A 19,500-nucleotide genomic window follows, 5' to 3' on the forward strand; every position below is an offset into this window, starting at 1 on the left:
ATTTATTCTTTCAAATACTTACTGGTACTTTTGATAAAGCCTTAAGCCTCATTTTCTTATCAATCATAAACTCCAGACATTTTAAGTTAACGGTTTTAATAGGGTATCAGTGACCTTGAGTGAAGTTTATGAATGCAATATACAAATATTGACTGGGGTTGAGGGCAACATTGATTATGTTAGCCTCCAAGGGAACCACTGGGCTAAAATATATAAAAATATATTAGGGATGTCAATTTTACTCGGACAGCTTAGTCGAATAGTCGGATGCTTTAGTCGAACGATAGTCGAATATTCGTTTAATTTTAATTATTTTTTCATATCATTTTCATTGTTTGTCTTTTACAGACTAGTTTACAATATTTAAGAATAATTTAAGTTTAACCTACGCTATCACCATTATACAACGAATATCTGAATTGTAAACATGTACGTAGTGCAGTTATAGAAACTAGCTGTTCATCAATATGTATCCAATGTATTTAATTTCAAAATTAATATATTAGCTGCACATTTTATCTAAATGCAGGATATCAAATGCTCATATTTGTCCTTTCTTTACATAACAGTAGTACATGTATCCCATAATTGAAGCCAATTTCTATGTGTCCGTCAATGATCTTTGACTTGTAAACAATTAAAGCGTGTCTCTTATAAAATCAAAGAGAGAGTGAGAGCTTGGGATAAATCTTAATGAAATTTTGTGCAAACAATCAATGATTCTATGAAATTAATACATGGTTTAATTACTCTCATAACTAACCCCAATTTACATGTATTTACAATTTTTTGATAGCCGTTTAATTAATATTCTTTCTGAATAGTTTTATCACGTCAGATCTTAGTTTGAATCTATAAAACTAAACAAATGCCCTCCCCATTTAAAACAGTAAGAGGCAGACAATTATTAATAATTAATAAACATGTTTGATTTTCTTTCCCAATGTGCTTTTTTGTCATTTTTGTGGAGAACTTTACTTTTGGAAAGTTTTACTTAAAGACTTTGTATATGTTTGACTGATTCGGCATATGATACATCATGTTCGATGTTACACTGCAGAATACAAGTTCTGTTTCACATAACCTTGATAACACTGTTTACCTTTTTTTAAGCTATACCAAAACTGTAGATTTTGAAGACATGTTTGCCCGACATACATCGACGTACAAATAATTTCCTTGAACAGTTATACCATACCGTTAATTTTACATATGAAAATATTGATCTGTAAATAAATAAAATGGGCAAATATAAGTTTATTGCATTGAATTCAAAATTACTTTGATGAAACACATTTTTAATGAATAACCAACTAAAGAAATTTTGGTTGATAGTCGATAAGATCGAACGATAGTCGAGTACTCGAATATTCGTTGACATCCCTAAAATATATAAAACTTATGTAAGAGCTTCCTGAAAAAGTGTAGATTTATTGGAAATTTACTTGAAAAATGTTTTAAAATCTTCTCAAGGAAGACCAGGCTCCGGGGCCATAAAACTCAGACCAACTCACTGTTGATCTCGGTCTAACTTTTCCTCTATATATACTGGTATGTATTCCTATTGCAAATTTAAAAGTGAGACTTAGATCAAAAGTGAGCTTGTCTAAGTTTTATTGCTCCAGAGCCCGGGTTCAGTTAAACCACATTAATATGAAAAACCTTGGGTGATGCAGATTAAAGTTTGTTGATATCATATTGTGGGCTTTAAATGGCCTTTTAAGTAAATAAAGGATCTTGAACTTGGGACTTTGAGCAAGCACATTTTTTAAAACTAGTACCAGTAATTGTTAATGCACTTAATGAAATATGCAAGCTTGAGAAGTCTCAAGTTTTATACATGTACCTTTATGAACTTTTCCTAAAATAGAAAGACATTTTTACGAATGGTAATTTTTGTGGCTTCAACTTTCCAAAGATGTTATGTTTTTGATATAGACGGGGATTATGCCTGTGAAACATTACTTGAGCTCTCTACTTAGGATTAATTGTGACATCAAACTTCCAAAAAAGAAAATATACACATAATTTGTACTCTCAACATATACTTTTATTTACAAAATACTGTTTATTCCCAATAATATCACACTTATAATTTAATGAACAAAGGGCAAGGAAACAATCCAAGCAAAAATTTAACCCCTTTGTAAAGTATAATTGAAATATATCTAGTTGGTTTTGCAAACACATTTGATGAGGCATGATTTTCAAGATATTATGTCAGCAAGTTTCAAGAATAAAAATGTTTCACAACATTACATTGATGAAGGTGCAGTGCAAGCTTTGATCCAAAAAGATCTAGACAGACAGAAGCAGTGTAATTTAGAGTCTATAGGGGGGCAGCTGGAGGGTTACTGGTAGCCCTGCAGTTTGAGTGAAGTTGGGTATCGTGTGCGGACGCTGACACACTTGTCCCTATCAATAAATATACTGTTCTTCTTGCAGGCAATCTCCTTCTCTAGAGCCATTCTGTTGTCCTGAAGGTCTTTTCTGGAGTTCTCGGCATTGTTTAGTTGTTCTGCTAGAGCATCAATGGACTGTGCAATTTCATTCACTTCACCCACAAGTCTAAAATGTTAAAAACAACAATTATTTTTCATATCTTTCTAAGGTAATGATATAATTTTGCATTTTTAAAATGTTATATGAAACTATTTGGGGAAGAGAAATATTTTTAACAACAAATTCAGTGTATTAAGATCTTTTGATTAAGAGAACCATAGATTTAAATTCCCTGCTGATATACATGTAACTAAAAGTGAGCATAGAGAATAGGCTTACTTGTATTGCACGGGGTCTCTGCAGAGCTCCACACCGGGTCTGTTGGTGCGGTTGTTGAGGCGGGTCTGGGACACCTTCATTGGGTTCTCCTTGTCGCGGATAGCTTTCCTCAACATATCAATGTTGTTCTCCATCTGGGCAATCTCATCACAGATCTTCACAAAAGAAAATAAGAGTATTAAAATAAACATCCCTTTCACATACCGTAAAAAATGCTTGGAGCTGTTTGAATGATAGAAAATAATGAGTGGATAATTAAAGCTTTAAAAAGGGTGTGATTTGCTGTATAACTGTAAATTTCTGAAACCTTTCTGAGATTTTCCTCCATTTTAGCTTTAGAATCTTCCATTTCCTCCAAGCGTTTCTGGAAGCAGACATCCACTGTGTCACACTGCTCCCTCATGTCTCGAGATGTATCGGCAAGGATATTATCAATCAACTGTCTCAGCTGAATGGACGCCATTCTCTCATGTTCTCCCCGGACAATGTTGTCATGTGTAAACTGGGCCCAGGACTCAGGTGTAGATTGGCTGTAAAGTTCAACAAATTCATTAGATAAAATAAGATAAGAAAATTTGATTGAGACCAATCAATATAAAGAGTATTCTCATTTTTTTTTTCAAACAAGCTTTCTTACATCTCCTCAAACTTGGCTGCTCCTGAGTAGAATTGTTTGTCTGTGTGTTCGTTTCTAAGTGCTCCAGATTTGGTGTCAATCTCTAAGGCCTCCTTCTTATCACTCCAGTCCATTTCAAGGTTCTGTTTAGCTTCTCTATTTAATCTGAATGAAAATAAAACACAATGAAGATTTTTTTTATTTGAAATTACCCTTAAAAGAGAACTTTATTAATGCCTTGAATTGAATACTTACTTAATTTGTTTATCGGACTGTTCAATTGTTTTCTTGAGCAAGTCTTGAACATTGTTGATTATTTCAACTTCCTGCAATTGAATTTATAAATGATAATTTAGTATTTTAGTTATTGTACAAAAATACCTCAACTTGCACTATATGCAATGAAACAGCCATATCTGCCCACTTGGCCTATAGATAGCCATTCTCATTCTTATCTATTATTCATAACCTTGTACTGATATATTATAACTTTGTTAGGAACAAATCTGTTCAAACTTGATTTAAATGTGTGAACTATTCATTATTAGGCACAATTTACTACATATGATCATATCATATGGTAGGCTAATCTTCATTATGCAGTTTTTAAAAAGTATATATTTCATTTCTTCATTGTATAGATATCAATGAAAAAAGAATACCTTCAGTAATCCAAGTTCAACATCATCCTGCACCAAATCCACACCTTGTCTTCTCTGTCTGCAATTCAAGTTATCTGTAGCTATGTGAAGGGGAATTTCTGTTGCACGGAGTCCATTTTCTAACCTTTTCTTCTGTGCCAGGAGCAGATCTGTTTCAGCGATTACATCTTGAATTTCTCTTTCTAGTTCAAATTTCCAAAAGTTAATGTCTTGAATTCTCTCGCCAAGTTTCTTGGTCACCTCTGCTTGCGTTTTGTTTGTAGTGGCTTCTGTTTCATTAGCTGTTCTTTTGGACTCGTGGCGAATTCTCTCAGCACTATCTCTGTCGACAAATGATTGGTAATACTTAGCATAATTGCTTTCATGCCACTCTGGAGGGTTGTATTTCGCAGCCCTGAACCCCATTGTTGAGATTCCCATGTCGTTTCCTGTGTTACCAGTGTATGTTATTTCCATATCAGCATTACGAGATCCTCCTGATGTTTCGGCGATTTGCACTTGTGGTCTCTCCGGAGGGATCTCCCTGCTCATTAATGTCGCTGTTGCCATGATTTTATGTTTATTCCAATTTTTTAAAGTTCGCCACTACTGTCACACTTACATGTGACGAGAAACTCCACTAAAAGACTAGAGAAGTATACCTCACTGCTAACCCGATAATATGGTTGTTGATGGTCGCTATGGCAGACGCGACTTCCGGGGTAGTCAAGAAGATCACGTGGCTAATTATAGAGGAGCGATAACTCTTGAATGATTTTTTTTTTATTACACGCATTTAAAAAAAAAAAAGAAATAAACGCTAAATATGCTTTATCATAATTATTAACTACTATTTCACATTACTGTATTAAACATCAGATTCCCCAAGAGAATGTTATTTTAAAATATATTTTTGAGACAAAATAACTTCAAAATATTTTTCTAATCAATGCGCTGAATGATTTTGTTTATTAACGAATACACTCGAGGGACAAATGACTTACTGCACTAAAACCTACCTAATATTGAAACCCATTTCCAAAGAAGATTGTAGCTTACTCTGAGGGGGTTTTACTCCAAGACCTGCACCGCATCCCCCCCCCCCCCCCCCCCCCATCATGCTTATTCTTCACTGAAAACTTCAAAAACTCCAGAAAGGCGACAACCTTGATTTACTTTATTTTACTGAACTGTTGAAAAAATAATGCACAGCTACTGTATGAGCAATCTCGGTGGATATAATGTAACCAATCTCGGTGGATATAATGTAACCAATCTCGGTGGATATAATGTAACCACTGGCGGATTTAAGGGGGGGGGGCGTGGGGGGCGCACGCCCCCCCTAAAATTTTCAAATTATGATATGACTAATATTAAAAATGCCATATTTTGGTATATAACTAACCAATACGTCTTTGATATACATATCATCAAAACAATTTTTATTGTGCCGGTTTTACTCTTTTAAATACACCAAAACCCCAAGTCCAAGAGCTTCCGGGGGCTTCGCCCCCTGGGCCACCATCATGCAAAGTACGTACAGTATGATTAGGTGTTAATAATGCCGTACTTTGGTACATAACTCGTCAATACCACTATTAGTAAGTAAGCAAATCCTTTATTATAGCAGGGAAATATATACTAACGGGATAGGCAACTCCTTCATCGCCATGTGTATTTACCCAAAACATCATGCACACCACTACAAATTTTTCAAACTACTTTTATTTTATCATAAAATTCTCAGTAAATAGGGTGTTTTCTGATTAATATCACTTATTCATTTTATGTATTGGAATTGATTTTTAATAAATTTTAAAGCATAAATTATAATATAATTTAAGTATTTAGAAAACAAACACCGAAATCGGTGATTTCTCGGAAATACGGCTGATCATGGGCATGTGCTGATTTTTAATAAAAAAAAATTACTATTAAGCTTAGGAATATAATCTGTGCTAGAAAACAAATCTTGAATGATTTTTTGGTAGATAATTAAAGGTTTTGATCTGAAATATGTGATAGCATAAGAGATATAATTAATTAAAGTTGACTTACGAAATCCTGTCAGTATATAGGTCCCTGATTATAGTGGCATGTGTTATGATACAATACAAGGAGGAACATTCAATATAATTAATATTCAAACACCCGGACCTATATATGTCACTTTTCACAAAAATAAATGAAAAATATACTCTATTATAGTGTCTGGTTTACTCTTAAAAATACACGAAAATCCAGGAGCTTCCGGGGGCTTCGTCCCCTGGACCCCCACAAGGGCTTCGCCATGGACCCACTGGGGGCCTTAAGGCGGCCCCCAGACCCCGTGCCTCAAAAAATTTTCCACGCCCCCCCCCCCCCTAATCTCAAATCCTGTATCCGCCCATGGTAACAAATACAGTATAAATGCACATAAATTCATTTCACTGTAGTAAAGAATCTCTGATCGGTCAAATGCAGAAATAAAATTCAACACACACCTTTTTTAAAAAAATCCTCTTCTATTTTTTGTTAGAAAGTTACATACTCTTCTAACAATTTTAATACTTCGAGTGTTCATTACATGTCAGCGTATGCCAATGATAGGATTTTCCGTCAATTTAAAGAAAGAGTATTAAATATATCTTTTCGGTGAAAAAGTTGGCAAGAATGATATTTCATTTGTGGCCTTATAAGTATTTCTACATTGCAATATGAGAAATAATTTGTAATTTTGATAGATTATTCTTTAATTGACATGATAGCGTGTTTTTCCTGTATCGTTCTTTGAATAATACTCGTGGTAGTTTTGCAATTTATATTCCTTTAATATATTATAATACTTTAAATAGTTATTTACCCAAATTTGATGTAGAAATGTTCTTTAATTATCCACACGTACCTTTTCAAAATCATTGGAATTGTTTAAGGTATTTTGAGATTAGATGAATCGGATTTTATGCCCCCCCCTTTAATCAAAGATTCGGGGCATATTGTTTTTGCCCTGTCCGTTTGTTTGTTCACAAGAACTTCAGCCTTGCCCATAACTTATAATATGATTAGAGCAATGGCTTCTACATTTCACTGGCATATTTCCTGTGATTACATTTCCATAGTGGTACCAACATTTATAACCTGTTGACCTTTCAATTTGACCAACTTTTGCAACTTTTTGTATTAAACATCAGATTCGCCAAGAGAATGTTATTTCAAAATATATTTTTCAGACAAAATAACTTCAAAATATTTTTCTAATCAATGCGCTGAATGATTTTGTTTATTAACGAATACACTCGAGGGACAAATGACTTACTGCACTAAAACCTACCTAATATTGAAACCCATTTCCAAAGAAGATTGTAGCTTACTCTGAGGGGGTTTTACTCCAAGACCTGCACCGCAAATCCCCCCCCCCCCCATCATGCTTATTCTTCACTGAAAACTTCAAAAACTCCAGAAAGGCGACAACCTTGATTTACTTTATTTTACTGAACTGTTGAAAAAATAATGCACAGCTATTGTATGAGCAATCTCGGTAGATATAATGTAACCAATCTCGGTGGAAATAATGTAACCAATCTCGGTGGATATAATGTAACAAATACAGTATAAATGCACATAAATTCATTTCACTGTAGTAAAGAATCTCTGATCGGTCAAATGCAGAAATAAAATTCAACACACACCTTTTTAAAAAAAATCCTCTTCTATTTTTAGCTCACCTGAGCTGAAGGCTCAAGTGAGCTTTTCTGATCACATTTTGTCCGTCGTCCGTCCGTCTGTCCGACCGTCTGTCCGTCCGTCTGTCTGTCCGTCTGTAAACTTTTCACATTTTCGACTTCTTCTCAAGAACCACTGGGCCAATTTTGACCAAACTTGGTACAAAGCATCCTTGGGTGAAGGGAAATTTAAATTGTTAAAATGAAGGGACATATCCCCTCGCAAGGGGAGAAAATCAAGAAAAGACAAAAATAGGGTTGGGTCATTAAAAAATCTTCTTCTCAAGAACCACTGGGCCAGAAAAGCTGAAACTTATGTGGAAGCATCCTGGGGTAGTGTAGATTCTAAATTGTTCAAATCATGACCCCCGGGGGAAGGGCGGGGCCACAATGGGGAATCAAAGTTTTACATAGAAATATATATTGGAAAAATCTTTGAAAATCTTCTTCTCAAGAACCACTGGGCCAGTAAAGCTGAAACTTATGTGGAAGCACCCTGGGGTAGTGTAGATACTAAATTGTTCAAATCATGACCCCCGGGGGAAGGGCGGGGCCACAATGGGGTATCAAAGTTTTACATAGAAATATATAGGAAAAATCTTTGAAAATCTTCTTCTCAAGAACCACTGGGCCAGAAAAGCTGAAACTTATGTGGAAGCATCCTGGTATAATGTAGATTCTAAATTGTTCACATCATGACCCCCGGGGGAAGGGCGGGGCCACAATGGGGAATCAAAGTTTTACATAGAAATATATATTGGAAAAATCTTTGAAAATCTTCTTCTCAAGAACCACTGGGCCAGAAAAGCTGAAACTTATGTGGAAGCACCCTGGGGTAGTGTAAATTCTAAATTGTACAAATCATGACCCCCGGGGGAAGGGCGGGGCCACAATGGGGTATCAAAGTTTTACATAGAAATATATAGGAAAAATCTTTGAAAATCTTCTTCTCAAGAACCACTGGGCCAGAAAAGCTGAAACTTATGTGGAAGCATCCTGGTATAATGTAGATTCTAAATTGTTCAAATCATGACCCCAGGGAGAAGGGCGGGGCCACAATGGGGAATCAAAGTTTTACATAGAAATATATAGGAAAAATCTTTGAAAATCTTCTTCTCAAGAACCACTGGGCCAGAAAAGCTGAAACTTATGTGGAAGCATCTTGGTATAATGTAGATTCTAAATTGTTCACATCATGACCCCCGGGAGAAGGGCGGGGCCACAATGGGGAATCAAAGTTTTACATAGAAATATATATTGGAAAAATCGTTGAAAATCTTCTTCTCAAGAACCACTGGGCCAGAAAAGCTGAAACTTATGTGGAAGCATCCTGGTATAATGTAGATTCTAAATTGTTCAAATAATGACCCCTGGGGGAAGGGCGGGGCTACAATGGGGAATCAAAGTTTTTTATAGAAATATATTGGAAAAATCTTTGAAAATCTTCTTCTCAAGAACCACTGGGCCAGTAAAGCTGAAACTTATGTGGAAGCACCCTGGGATAGTGTAGATTCTAAATTGTTCAAATCATGACCCCCGGGGGTAGGGCGGGGCCACAATGGGGTATCAAAGTTTTACATAGAAATATATAGGAAAAATCTTCTTCTTAAGAACCACTGGGCCAGAAAAGCTGAAACTTATGTGGAAGCATCCTGGTATAATGTAGATTCTAAATTGTTCAAATAATGACCCCCGGGTGAAGGGCGGGGCCACAATTTGGAATCAAAGTTTTATATAGAAATATATAGGAAAAATCTTTGAAAATCTTCTTCTCAAGAACCACTGGGCCAGAAAAAGTGAAGCTTATATATATAGAAGCATTCTAGGGTAGTGTAAATTCTAAATTATAGGAATCATGACCCCCGGGGGAAGGGCGGTGCCATTATAGGGAATCAAAGTTTTACATAGAAATATATAGGCAAAATCTTTGAAAATCTTCTTCTCAGGAACCACTGGGCCAAAAAAGCTGAAACATATGTGCCCATGGAAGGATCATGGGTTAGTGTAGATTTCAAAATGTCTAAATTATGATCAGTGGGGTAGGGTGGGGATGCATTATGTATAACAAGGGGGAAATCTGGTAAAGAACAGAATGGTCAAAGCTTCTCAGGTGAGCGATGTGGCCCATGGGCCTCTTGTTTGTTAGAAAGTTACATACTCTTCTAACAATTTTAATACTTCGAGTGTTCATTACATGTCAGCGTATGCCAATGATAGGATTTTCCGTCAATTTAAAGAAAGAGTAATAAATATATCTTTTCGGTGAAAAAGTTGGCAAGAATGATATTTCATTTGTGGCCTTATAAGTATTTCAACATTGCAATATGAGAAATAATTTGTAATTTTGATAGATTATTCTTTAATTGACATGATAGCGTGTTTTTCCTGTATCGTTCTTTGAATAATACTCGTGGTAGTTTTGCAATTTATATTCCTTTAATATATTATAATACTTTAAATAGTTATTTACCCAAATTTGATGTAGAAATGTTCTTTAATTATCCACACGTACCTTTTCAAAATCATTGGAATTGTTTAAGGTATTTTGAGATTAGATGAATCGGATTTTATGCCCCCCCCCCCTTTAATCAAAGATTCGGGGCATATTGTTTTTGCCCTGTCCGTTTGTTTGTTCACAAGAACTTCAGCCTTGCCCATAACTTATAATATGATTAGAGCAATGGCTTCTACATTTCACTGGCATATTTCCTGTGATTACATTTCCATAGTGGTACCAACATTTATAACCTGTTGACCTTTCAGTTTGACCAACTTTTGCAACTTTTTGTATTAAACATCAGATTCGCCAAGAGAATGTTATTTCAAAATATATTTTTCAGACAAAATAACTTCAAAATATTTTTCTAATCAATGCGCTGAATGATTTTGTTTATTAACGAATACACTCGAGGGACAAATGACTTACTGCACTAAAACCTACCTAATATTGAAACCCATTTCCAAAGAAGATTGTAGCTTACTCTGAGGGGGTTTTACTCCAAGACCTGCACCGCACCCCCCCCCCCCCCCCCCATCATGCTTATTCTTCACTGAAAACTTCAAAATCTCCAGAAAGGCGACAACCTTGATTTACTTTATTTTACTGAACTGTTGAAAAAATAATGCACAGCTATTGTATGAGCAATCTCGGTGGATATAATGAAACCAATCTCGGTGGATATAATGTAACCAATCTCGGTGGATATAATGTAGCAAATACAGTGTAAATGCACATAAATTCATTTCAATGTAGTAAAGACATACAACCATGTATCTCTGATCGGTCAAATGCAGAAATAGAATTCAAGACACACCTTTTTTTAAAAAATCCTCTTCTATTTTTTATTAGATAGTTACATACTCTTCTAACAATTTTAATACTTCGAGTGTTCATTATATGTCAGCGTTTGCCATTGATAGGATTTTCCGTCAATTTAATGAAAGAGTATATTAAAAATATCAGACTTTTCGGTGAAAAAGTTGGCAAGAATGATAAACTGGTTTCATTTCTTCTATGTGGCCTTATAAGTATTTCAACATTGCAATATGAGAAATAATTTGTAATTTTGATAGATTATTCTTTAATTGACATGATAGCGTGTTTTTCCTGTATCGTTCTTTGAATAATACTCGTGGTAGTTTTGCAATTTATATTCCTTTAATATATTATAATACTTTAAATAGTTATTTACCCAAATTTGATGTAGAAATGTTCTTTAATTATCCACACGTACCTTTTCAAAATCATTGGAATTGTTTAAGGTATTTTGAGATTAGATGAATCGGATTTTATGCCCCCCCCCCCCCCCCTTTAATCAAAGATTCGGGGCATATTGTTTTTGCCCTGTCCGTTTGTTTGTTCACAAGAACTTCAGCCTTGCCCATAACTTATAATATGATTAGAGCAATGGCTTCTACATTTCACTGGCATATTTCCTGTGATTACATTTCCATAGTGGTACCAACATTTATAACCTGTTGACCTTTCAGTTTGACCAACTTTTGCAACTTTTTGTATTAAACATCAGATTCGCCAAGAGAATGTTATTTCAAAATATATTTTTCAGACAAAATAACTTCAAAATATTTTTCTAATCAATGCGCTGAATGATTTTGTTTATCAACGAATACATCGAGGGACAAATGACTTACTGCACTAAAACCTACCTAATATTGAAACCCATTTCCAAAGAAGATTGTAGCTTACTCTGAGGGGGTTTTACTCCAAGACCTGCACCGCACCCCCCCCCCCCCCCCCCCCCCCCCATCATGCTTATTCTTCACTGACTGAAAACTTCAAAATCTCCAGAAAGGCGACAACCTTGATTTACTTTATTTTACTGAACTGTTGAAAAAATAATGCACAGCTATTGTATGAGCAATCTCGGTGGGTATAATGTAACCAATCTCGGTGGATATAATGTAACAAATACAGTATAAATGCACATAAATTCATTTCACTGTAGTAAAGAATCTCTGATCGGTCAAATGCAGAAATAAAATTCAACACACACCTTTTTAAAAAAAATCCTCTTCTATTTTTTGTTAGAAAGTTACATACTCTTCTAACAATTTTAATACTTCGAGTGTTCATTACATGTCAGCGTATGCCAATGATAGGATTTTCCGTCAATTTAAAGAAAGAGTATTAAATATATCTTTTCGGTGAAAAAGTTGGCAAGAATGATATTTCATTTGTGGCCTTATAGGTATTTCAACATTGCAATATGAGAAATAATTTGTAATTTTGATAGATTATTCTTTAATTGACATGATAGCGTGTTTTTCCTGTATCGTTCTTTGAATAATACTCGTAGGTAGTTTTGCAATTTATATTCCTTTAATATATAATAATACTTTAAATAGTTATTTACCCGAATTTGATGTAGAAATGTTCTTTAATTATCCACACGTACCTTTTCAAAATCATTGGAATTGTTTAAGGTATTTTGAGATTAGATGAATCGGATTTTATGCCCCCCCCCCCCCCCCTTTAATCAAAGATTCGGGGCATATTGTTTTTGCCCTGTCCGTTTGTTTGTTCACAAGAACTTCAGCCTTGCCCATAACTTATAATATGATTAGAGCAATGGCTTCTACATTTCACTGGCATATTTCCTGTGATTACATTTCCATAGTGGTACCAACATTTATAACCTGTTGACCTTTCAGTTTGACCCACTTTTGCAACTTTTTTTGTACCTTTGTCAATCGTTACTTTTGAACAGGTAATACCAGGGTTTTCTTATCTTATATATGTACATGTATATTCTTTTTGACTATACCTTTCCTTGTGTACCAAACATTTGAACCCTTGACTTTGAGCTCATTTTGAAAAAAACTAACCCTGGTTATTACTATTGAACAGCTGTTAAATGGTTCGTATTAGGGCTTTTTTTTCAGACAAGACACCATTTTTTATCTCTTGACCTTGTCCCCGGAGGTTGACTTGCAGTCTATGCCAACAACTAACATACAGAGAAGAAAACTTTTTACGAAACACATTTTGTCTAACAGACTTGTTGAACCCTTCTTTATGTGGCAGTTTAAACCCATGGCATAAAATGCAGAGGCTACCAGTACACAAGAGATGTTTGTAAAACACTTATCCCCCCTTTCCTCAAATAATTGGAATTTTTCTAAGTCCACGGGGCATAACTCTGTCCAAAATGGTCCAATCATACCCAAACAGAACTTGACATAGATATTTTGAGGATAAATCTATATACCAAATTTTAATTCAATATGTGCATTCTGCAAAGAAAATGGTGGACAGAAACTGATCGTGGATCAACAGACAGACCGACAGACAGCAGCAAAGCAATATGCCCTCCCTTCTTCGAAGAGGGGCATAAAAATTATCTTTAAAGTTGCATGGACGACCAGTTTTACATAGTGCCATACAGGTTACCTCCATATTTCCATTAAATTATTTGACCCCAGATTGAGGCTCATCCTTACTCCAAAGGGGACATGGCATAACCAAACTTTATATAAACTCAGTGGGAAAACCATTATTTTTGCAATGGGAAACTGAATATACTCGTATCTATCTGATCAGAACATAAATAATAACAGATTAAAAAAACTTAAAGGAAAATTTCTGTTTTAATTTGTCAATATTTTTCAATATGACAATTTCAAATTAAGTCATAAAGTATAACAATTAGAAATAAAAACAAACTTATAATAACTAGTGCTAATTGTAACGGGAACCGTTACAGATGTTCCCCAAACGCTCCCCAACTCCTTTTTTGTGCCATATTCCCTGTAAGCTTAATTAAATAAGACAAACTCTGTGCATTTTTGACTTTAACAACGTTTTCTCAGAAGGATACCAATTATATTCAAATTTTAGCATTGCACCCGTGCGCATGTTAATGCATGTGCGTTATAATCATATCATCCTGTCTACACTATCTACATATTTAAATATACAATATATTAAAGCATTCGGTCCAAAAGTATGAAAAATCACTCTTTCAAACGTATTTTTATTTCACTCGTTCCAAATGCACGCACGTACGTGCACGTGCATGATGACCATACCTTCTTGTAGGAGTCCCTTATATCTATCTATATTCTAAATCCCATCCTGTTTGGTTGAAAAACAAGGGAGTTTTAGCCATTTCAAGTTTAAGCCAATCAGATTGCATCGCATGTGCATGTGCGTAATTTCATGATTTTTTCCTATATCATATTGTAGGATATCCTAATGCATGACTATGTTTTAAATTTCAAAGCATTTCTTCAAAAAACAAAGGAGATATAGCCATTTAAAGTTTCAGCCAATCAGATTGCAGCACACGGGCATGCGCATGCTTTCATGAAAATTCTTATACATCATGCTGTAGATCGTCATAATGTAGGTCTATGTTCAAAATTTCAAAGGATTATGACAAGAAACAAGAAAGATATTGAGACTTTAGTTTCAGCCAATCAGAGCGAAGCGCACGTGCATGCGCGTGAGATCTTACTTTTTTGACCATGTCATTTTGTCTATGCTTCTAATATATACTTACAATATGAGTTTCAAAGCATTTCATCAATAATTGAAATAGTTACGTCTGTATCAATTATACTGGACATTTCTCGTGTTGCACGTGCGAGCTCTTGCAAGCACATGTGCATGCACATGCTTTCATGATAAATCTTATAATACAGGCTGTAGATCTCCCTAATATATGACTATGTTCAAAATTTCAAATGATTTTATCAAAAAACAAAAAAGATATTGAGACTTTAGTTTCAGCCAATCAGAGCAAAGCGCAAGTGCATGCGCGTGCGATCTTGCTATTTTGACCATGTCATCTTGTGCTTACTACTAATATATCCTTACATTATAAGTTTCAAAACATTTCGTCACAAAATAGAAAAGTTACGGTTATATCCATTTTATATTGGTCATTTTAAGTTTTGCACGTGCGCGCTCTTGCAAGCACGTGCGCGCAAAATGAGCTTGATTCCGCAAATCTACATAACATGCCTACTTACCCTAAAAAGGTTTCACCTAAGTCGGATGTGTAGTTTACAAGATCACTCGCGGACAAAATTTTCCCAGGAAGAAAAATAAGAATAAGAATAATAACTAGATACGATCTCGTTGCGAGCAACGAGAGGTCTTCCGTCCGTTTTAGGAAAAGAAACCCACGTAAAATCGAGCTGAAAAGAGATTCAAAATTTTGGTCACAAGGAGGATTGAAACCATGTCGCCAACGTGAATGCGCTTTTTTTTTACTTTTATATCCCCAACGCGCTAACCATTAAGCTATTGGGACTACTGCTCTAAATATACTTGTGTATACCACGCTACTTTTGCAACAGTTCACCTGTCTAAGAATTATACAAAGCATTCATAATTTCGCGCTAAACGCCACGAGTAAATATTCGCGCCTTTTCTTTGGACTGATCTATTAGATAGGTATGATAGCATCAATTAAATTTTTAAAATAAAACATTCTTAGCGCCTTTATTTCATTTTGACGTTAAGAAAGTGTATGTAACACATTATACACATTACATATCGTATCTAGCCCAGTTACACTGAAGCAGTGAATTAAGTTTTAATATTGACACTCAATTGCAACGTACTACTGTAACGTGTCGGATCTGAGCGGTCAGTAGGTCCGTGCTCTGATTACCGAGTTTTACTGGGGATATGATTGAATGCAATATATACAGATAATAATATGACACCTGCCTGGTGTCTTTAAATCAAATGACCTAAGTGCTTTGTATAATTATATATCTTCAGTTAATACCGGCACCTGCCTGGTGCCATATGATAATTGCCTCTATATAAGTCAACATCTATCTGCCTGGTGCCTCTTGATTTAGCCTTTAACATCTGCCTGGTGTATAACTGCTTACCAAGTTGCCTATATAACTTTAGCCAAGTGGCTACAATATACTTCCACAGTATGATTTAACTTTGTAAGAGCTTCTCTGTCCTAATGACAATCCTATAGCTAATGCTACACAGCTACCTTTTAACTAGTCACTGACTTCGGCAACTTTACACAATCCTCTTTGATCGATAAACCAATTGGTTTCTGTACCAAAGTGAAGACACTAGCCAGTTGGCTGTACTGCCCCCGTGTACCTCAACTTAATCAATGATAATAAGTTATCAGATATCATATTGATAAAATAAAACAGACTGTCTCTCTTTTGGCAACACCATTATTATTTTCTAACAGAACATCATTTATCAATAATACTTGTTTAATTCTTTAGTCAATTGACCAATCAATTACAATATTTACATTGATTATCTATTATAATATAAACAAATAACGGGAGGTAACTCCTCCAACCATTTAATACTACGTGAGAGTCGAAGTAGTTTTTTACATTTCATGTATCCTTATGTCAGAATTGTTTAATCAAACGCTCAGCTGCCTCCATAAACCCCTGCTCGCGAAATGGCGGAGTTGACAGAGACAGCCGCCATTTTGGACCCGCTTCAGATTTTTGAATGCTAATATCTAGAGTTTAGATTGATCAACATTCAAACAAGCTATACAGTAAGCATTCTAAGGAGGGTTTCTATTAACATACCAAATATAAATGAAAAATACTGAAAAACAAAAAAGTTAGAAAATACGATTTTTTTTAATTTGCATCTCGTAAAAACCGGAAGTACTGACGACGCACGAGAAAGTGATTCCGCAAACCACAAAGTGACAAACTATCGTCTTCAATGAGTCTCCATATCATATACTTAGCCATTTTCGACAAAAAGGGGCGACAAAATCGCATTTTAAAATCAGAAAATTGTCCATAACTTGGCACCAGAAGCGAATTTTCCAAATTTCTCTACGGATGTAACAACTTCATATAATGACACATATTTTGTGAAAGTTTCATGAAAAACTGTTGAATAGTTTTCGAGAAATCGCCTGCACAAAATTTTGTCAAAAAAAAGAATAATAATAATAAGAACTAGATGAGAAACTCGTTGCGAGCAACGAGAGGTCTTCCGTCCGATTCCGGAAAGAAAACGTAAAATCGAGCTGAAAAAGTAAAAAAAAAAGTTTTGCACACAAGGGGGATTGAACCCAAGTCGCCAGCATGAAATTCCAACGCACTAAATATTACGCTATCGGGACCTCTACTCTAAATCTACTTGTATATATTTACGAAACAGTGCTTCTCTCTTAAAATAGCTTCAATGAAATTAAAAAATGAACGTTCTTATAGCCTAAGACTCGAGGTTTAGAAAGTATATTTAACACATTTTACAAATTCCATATTGTATATATGCATGTAACACTAAAGCGGTGAAACGGTTATGAATTTTTAACTTTTTTCAATTTCCTGTTTATCCCCAAAGTGAACTATCCTGATTAGTTAATCGAAAAAGGTTGAATGTTTCGCCGAGAAACATGGCTCGCCCTTCGATGGTCAAGGAATCAAATATCATTTATGCTCAATAACTTGAATCAGGTCTTTGAGACAAGAATGCTGAAATAAACTCCATGAAGCGATCTTTTAGAAAATCGTTTTCTTATTTTTGTCTTATCTATTAGTTTAATATGACACAAGTGTGCATAGGAAAAACAGTGGTTAAGATTTATACTGACAATATTAATTGATATTCTTTTTTGAGAAAGTATTACTTATAAGTATGATTTAAGATCTGTTTTTCCGTGATGCACAAAAGATATTAGGTATCAAATTTCATTTGCACATTTAGTCTTTTCTATTTCTACTTTGAAAACCAGCCAAAACCAATTATAGAAGACATTAGTTTGACACAGAACTGCAACGAAACTACGACGTGAAAATCCAAGTATTCCTTTACATTTCATTTATTCTTATGTTACTGTCGTTAAAGCAAACGCTCGGCTGCTTCCGTAAACCACTATTGCGAAATGTCGGAGTTGACAGAGACCGCCGCCATTTTGAACCCGCTTCAGATTTTCAATTGCTAATATCTAGAGTTTAGATTAATCAATGTTCAAACAAATTATATAGTAAGCATTATAAGAGGGGTTTCTATTAACATACCAAAAATAAATGAAAAATACTGAAAAACAGAAAAGTTAGAAAAATACGATTTTTCTACTTCGCATCTCGCAACGACCGGAAGTACTGACGACGCACAAAAAGGAGATTCTGCAAACCAGAAAGTTGCGAGCTATCGTCTCGAATAAGTCTCCAGTTCATATCTTTAGCCATTTTCGATAAAAGTGCGCGACAAAATCGCATTTTAAAATCAGAAAATTGTCCATAACTTGGCACCGGAAGCGAATTTTCCCAAAAAAATTATAGACTGCACAACTTCATGTAATGACGCATTTTTTGTGAAAGTTTCGTTGAAAACCGCTGAATAGTTTTCGAGAAATCGCGTGCACAAAATTTTGTCAAAAAAAGAATAATAATAATAACTAGAACGATCTCGTTGCGAGCAACGAGAGGTCTTCCGTCAGAATCTGAAATAAAAAACGAAAAATCAAGCAGAAAAAGTGATAAAAAATATATCGGACATTATATGTCGCCCGCGTGACAATCCAACGCGCTAACCATTCGGCCATTGAAAACGCCGCTTCAAATTTTTAAATGCGAATATCTTGAGATTGCCTTTTTCGATTCTAAAACGAATTACATATTACGCATTTGCAAATGAGTCTCTATTTAGATTAAAATCACCAAAGAAAAATATTGAAAAACAAAAAAATTGAAAAATTGCATTTTTTAAATATGCTTCCGGCAGAAACCGGAAGTGCCGACGACGCACGAAAAGGCGATTCTGCAAACCACAAAGTCATGATCTATCATCTCCAATAAGTCTCCAGTTCCTATTCTCAGCGATTTTCGATAAAAGTGCGCGACAAAATCGCATTTTAAAATCAGGAAATTGTCCATAACTTGGCACCGGAAGCGAATTTTCCAAATTTCTCTCCGGATGTAACAACTTCATATAATGACGCATATTTTGTGAAAGTTTCATTGAAAACCGCTGAGTAGTTCTCGAGAAATCTTCTGCACAAAATTTTGTCAAAAAAATAATAATAATAATAATAATAAGAATAATAAGAAACAGTAGAATCACTATAAGGTCTTCCGTGAAGACGGAAGACCTTAATAATAATAAGAAACAATACAATCACTATAAGGTCTTTGAAGACGGAAGACCTTAATAATAAGAAACAGTAGAATCACTATAAGGTCTTCCGTGAAGATAACCTTAATAATAAGAAACAGAGTAAAAACAATATGTTCCCCAACTTCGTTTGGGGAACATGATAAGGTAGGC

General features: G+C 35.0%; 1 protein-coding gene across 1 annotated transcript; it reads right to left on the bottom strand.

The window, feature by feature from the left end:
* Positions 1-2,027: 2,027 nt before the first annotated feature.
* LOC134248542 (tektin-4-like) lies at positions 2,028-4,765 on the bottom strand. Its single transcript, XM_062730942.1, has 6 exons — positions 4,060-4,765; positions 3,653-3,723; positions 3,419-3,562; positions 3,089-3,311; positions 2,782-2,936; positions 2,028-2,568 (listed from the first exon to the last, which is right to left on the bottom strand). The coding sequence occupies exons 1-6, from the start codon at positions 4,606-4,608 to the stop codon at positions 2,352-2,354; spliced, it is 1,359 nt and encodes a 452-aa protein (XP_062586926.1). The 5' UTR covers positions 4,609-4,765; the 3' UTR covers positions 2,028-2,351.
* Between the last annotated feature and the right edge of the window lie 14,735 nt (positions 4,766-19,500).

This window comes from Saccostrea cucullata, unplaced genomic scaffold (genome assembly GCF_032062105.1).
Source record: "Saccostrea cucullata isolate Sc308-1 unplaced genomic scaffold, CSIRO_AGI_Scuc_v1 ctg55, whole genome shotgun sequence".
Classification (NCBI taxonomy): domain Eukaryota; kingdom Metazoa; phylum Mollusca; class Bivalvia; order Ostreida; family Ostreidae; genus Saccostrea; species Saccostrea cuccullata.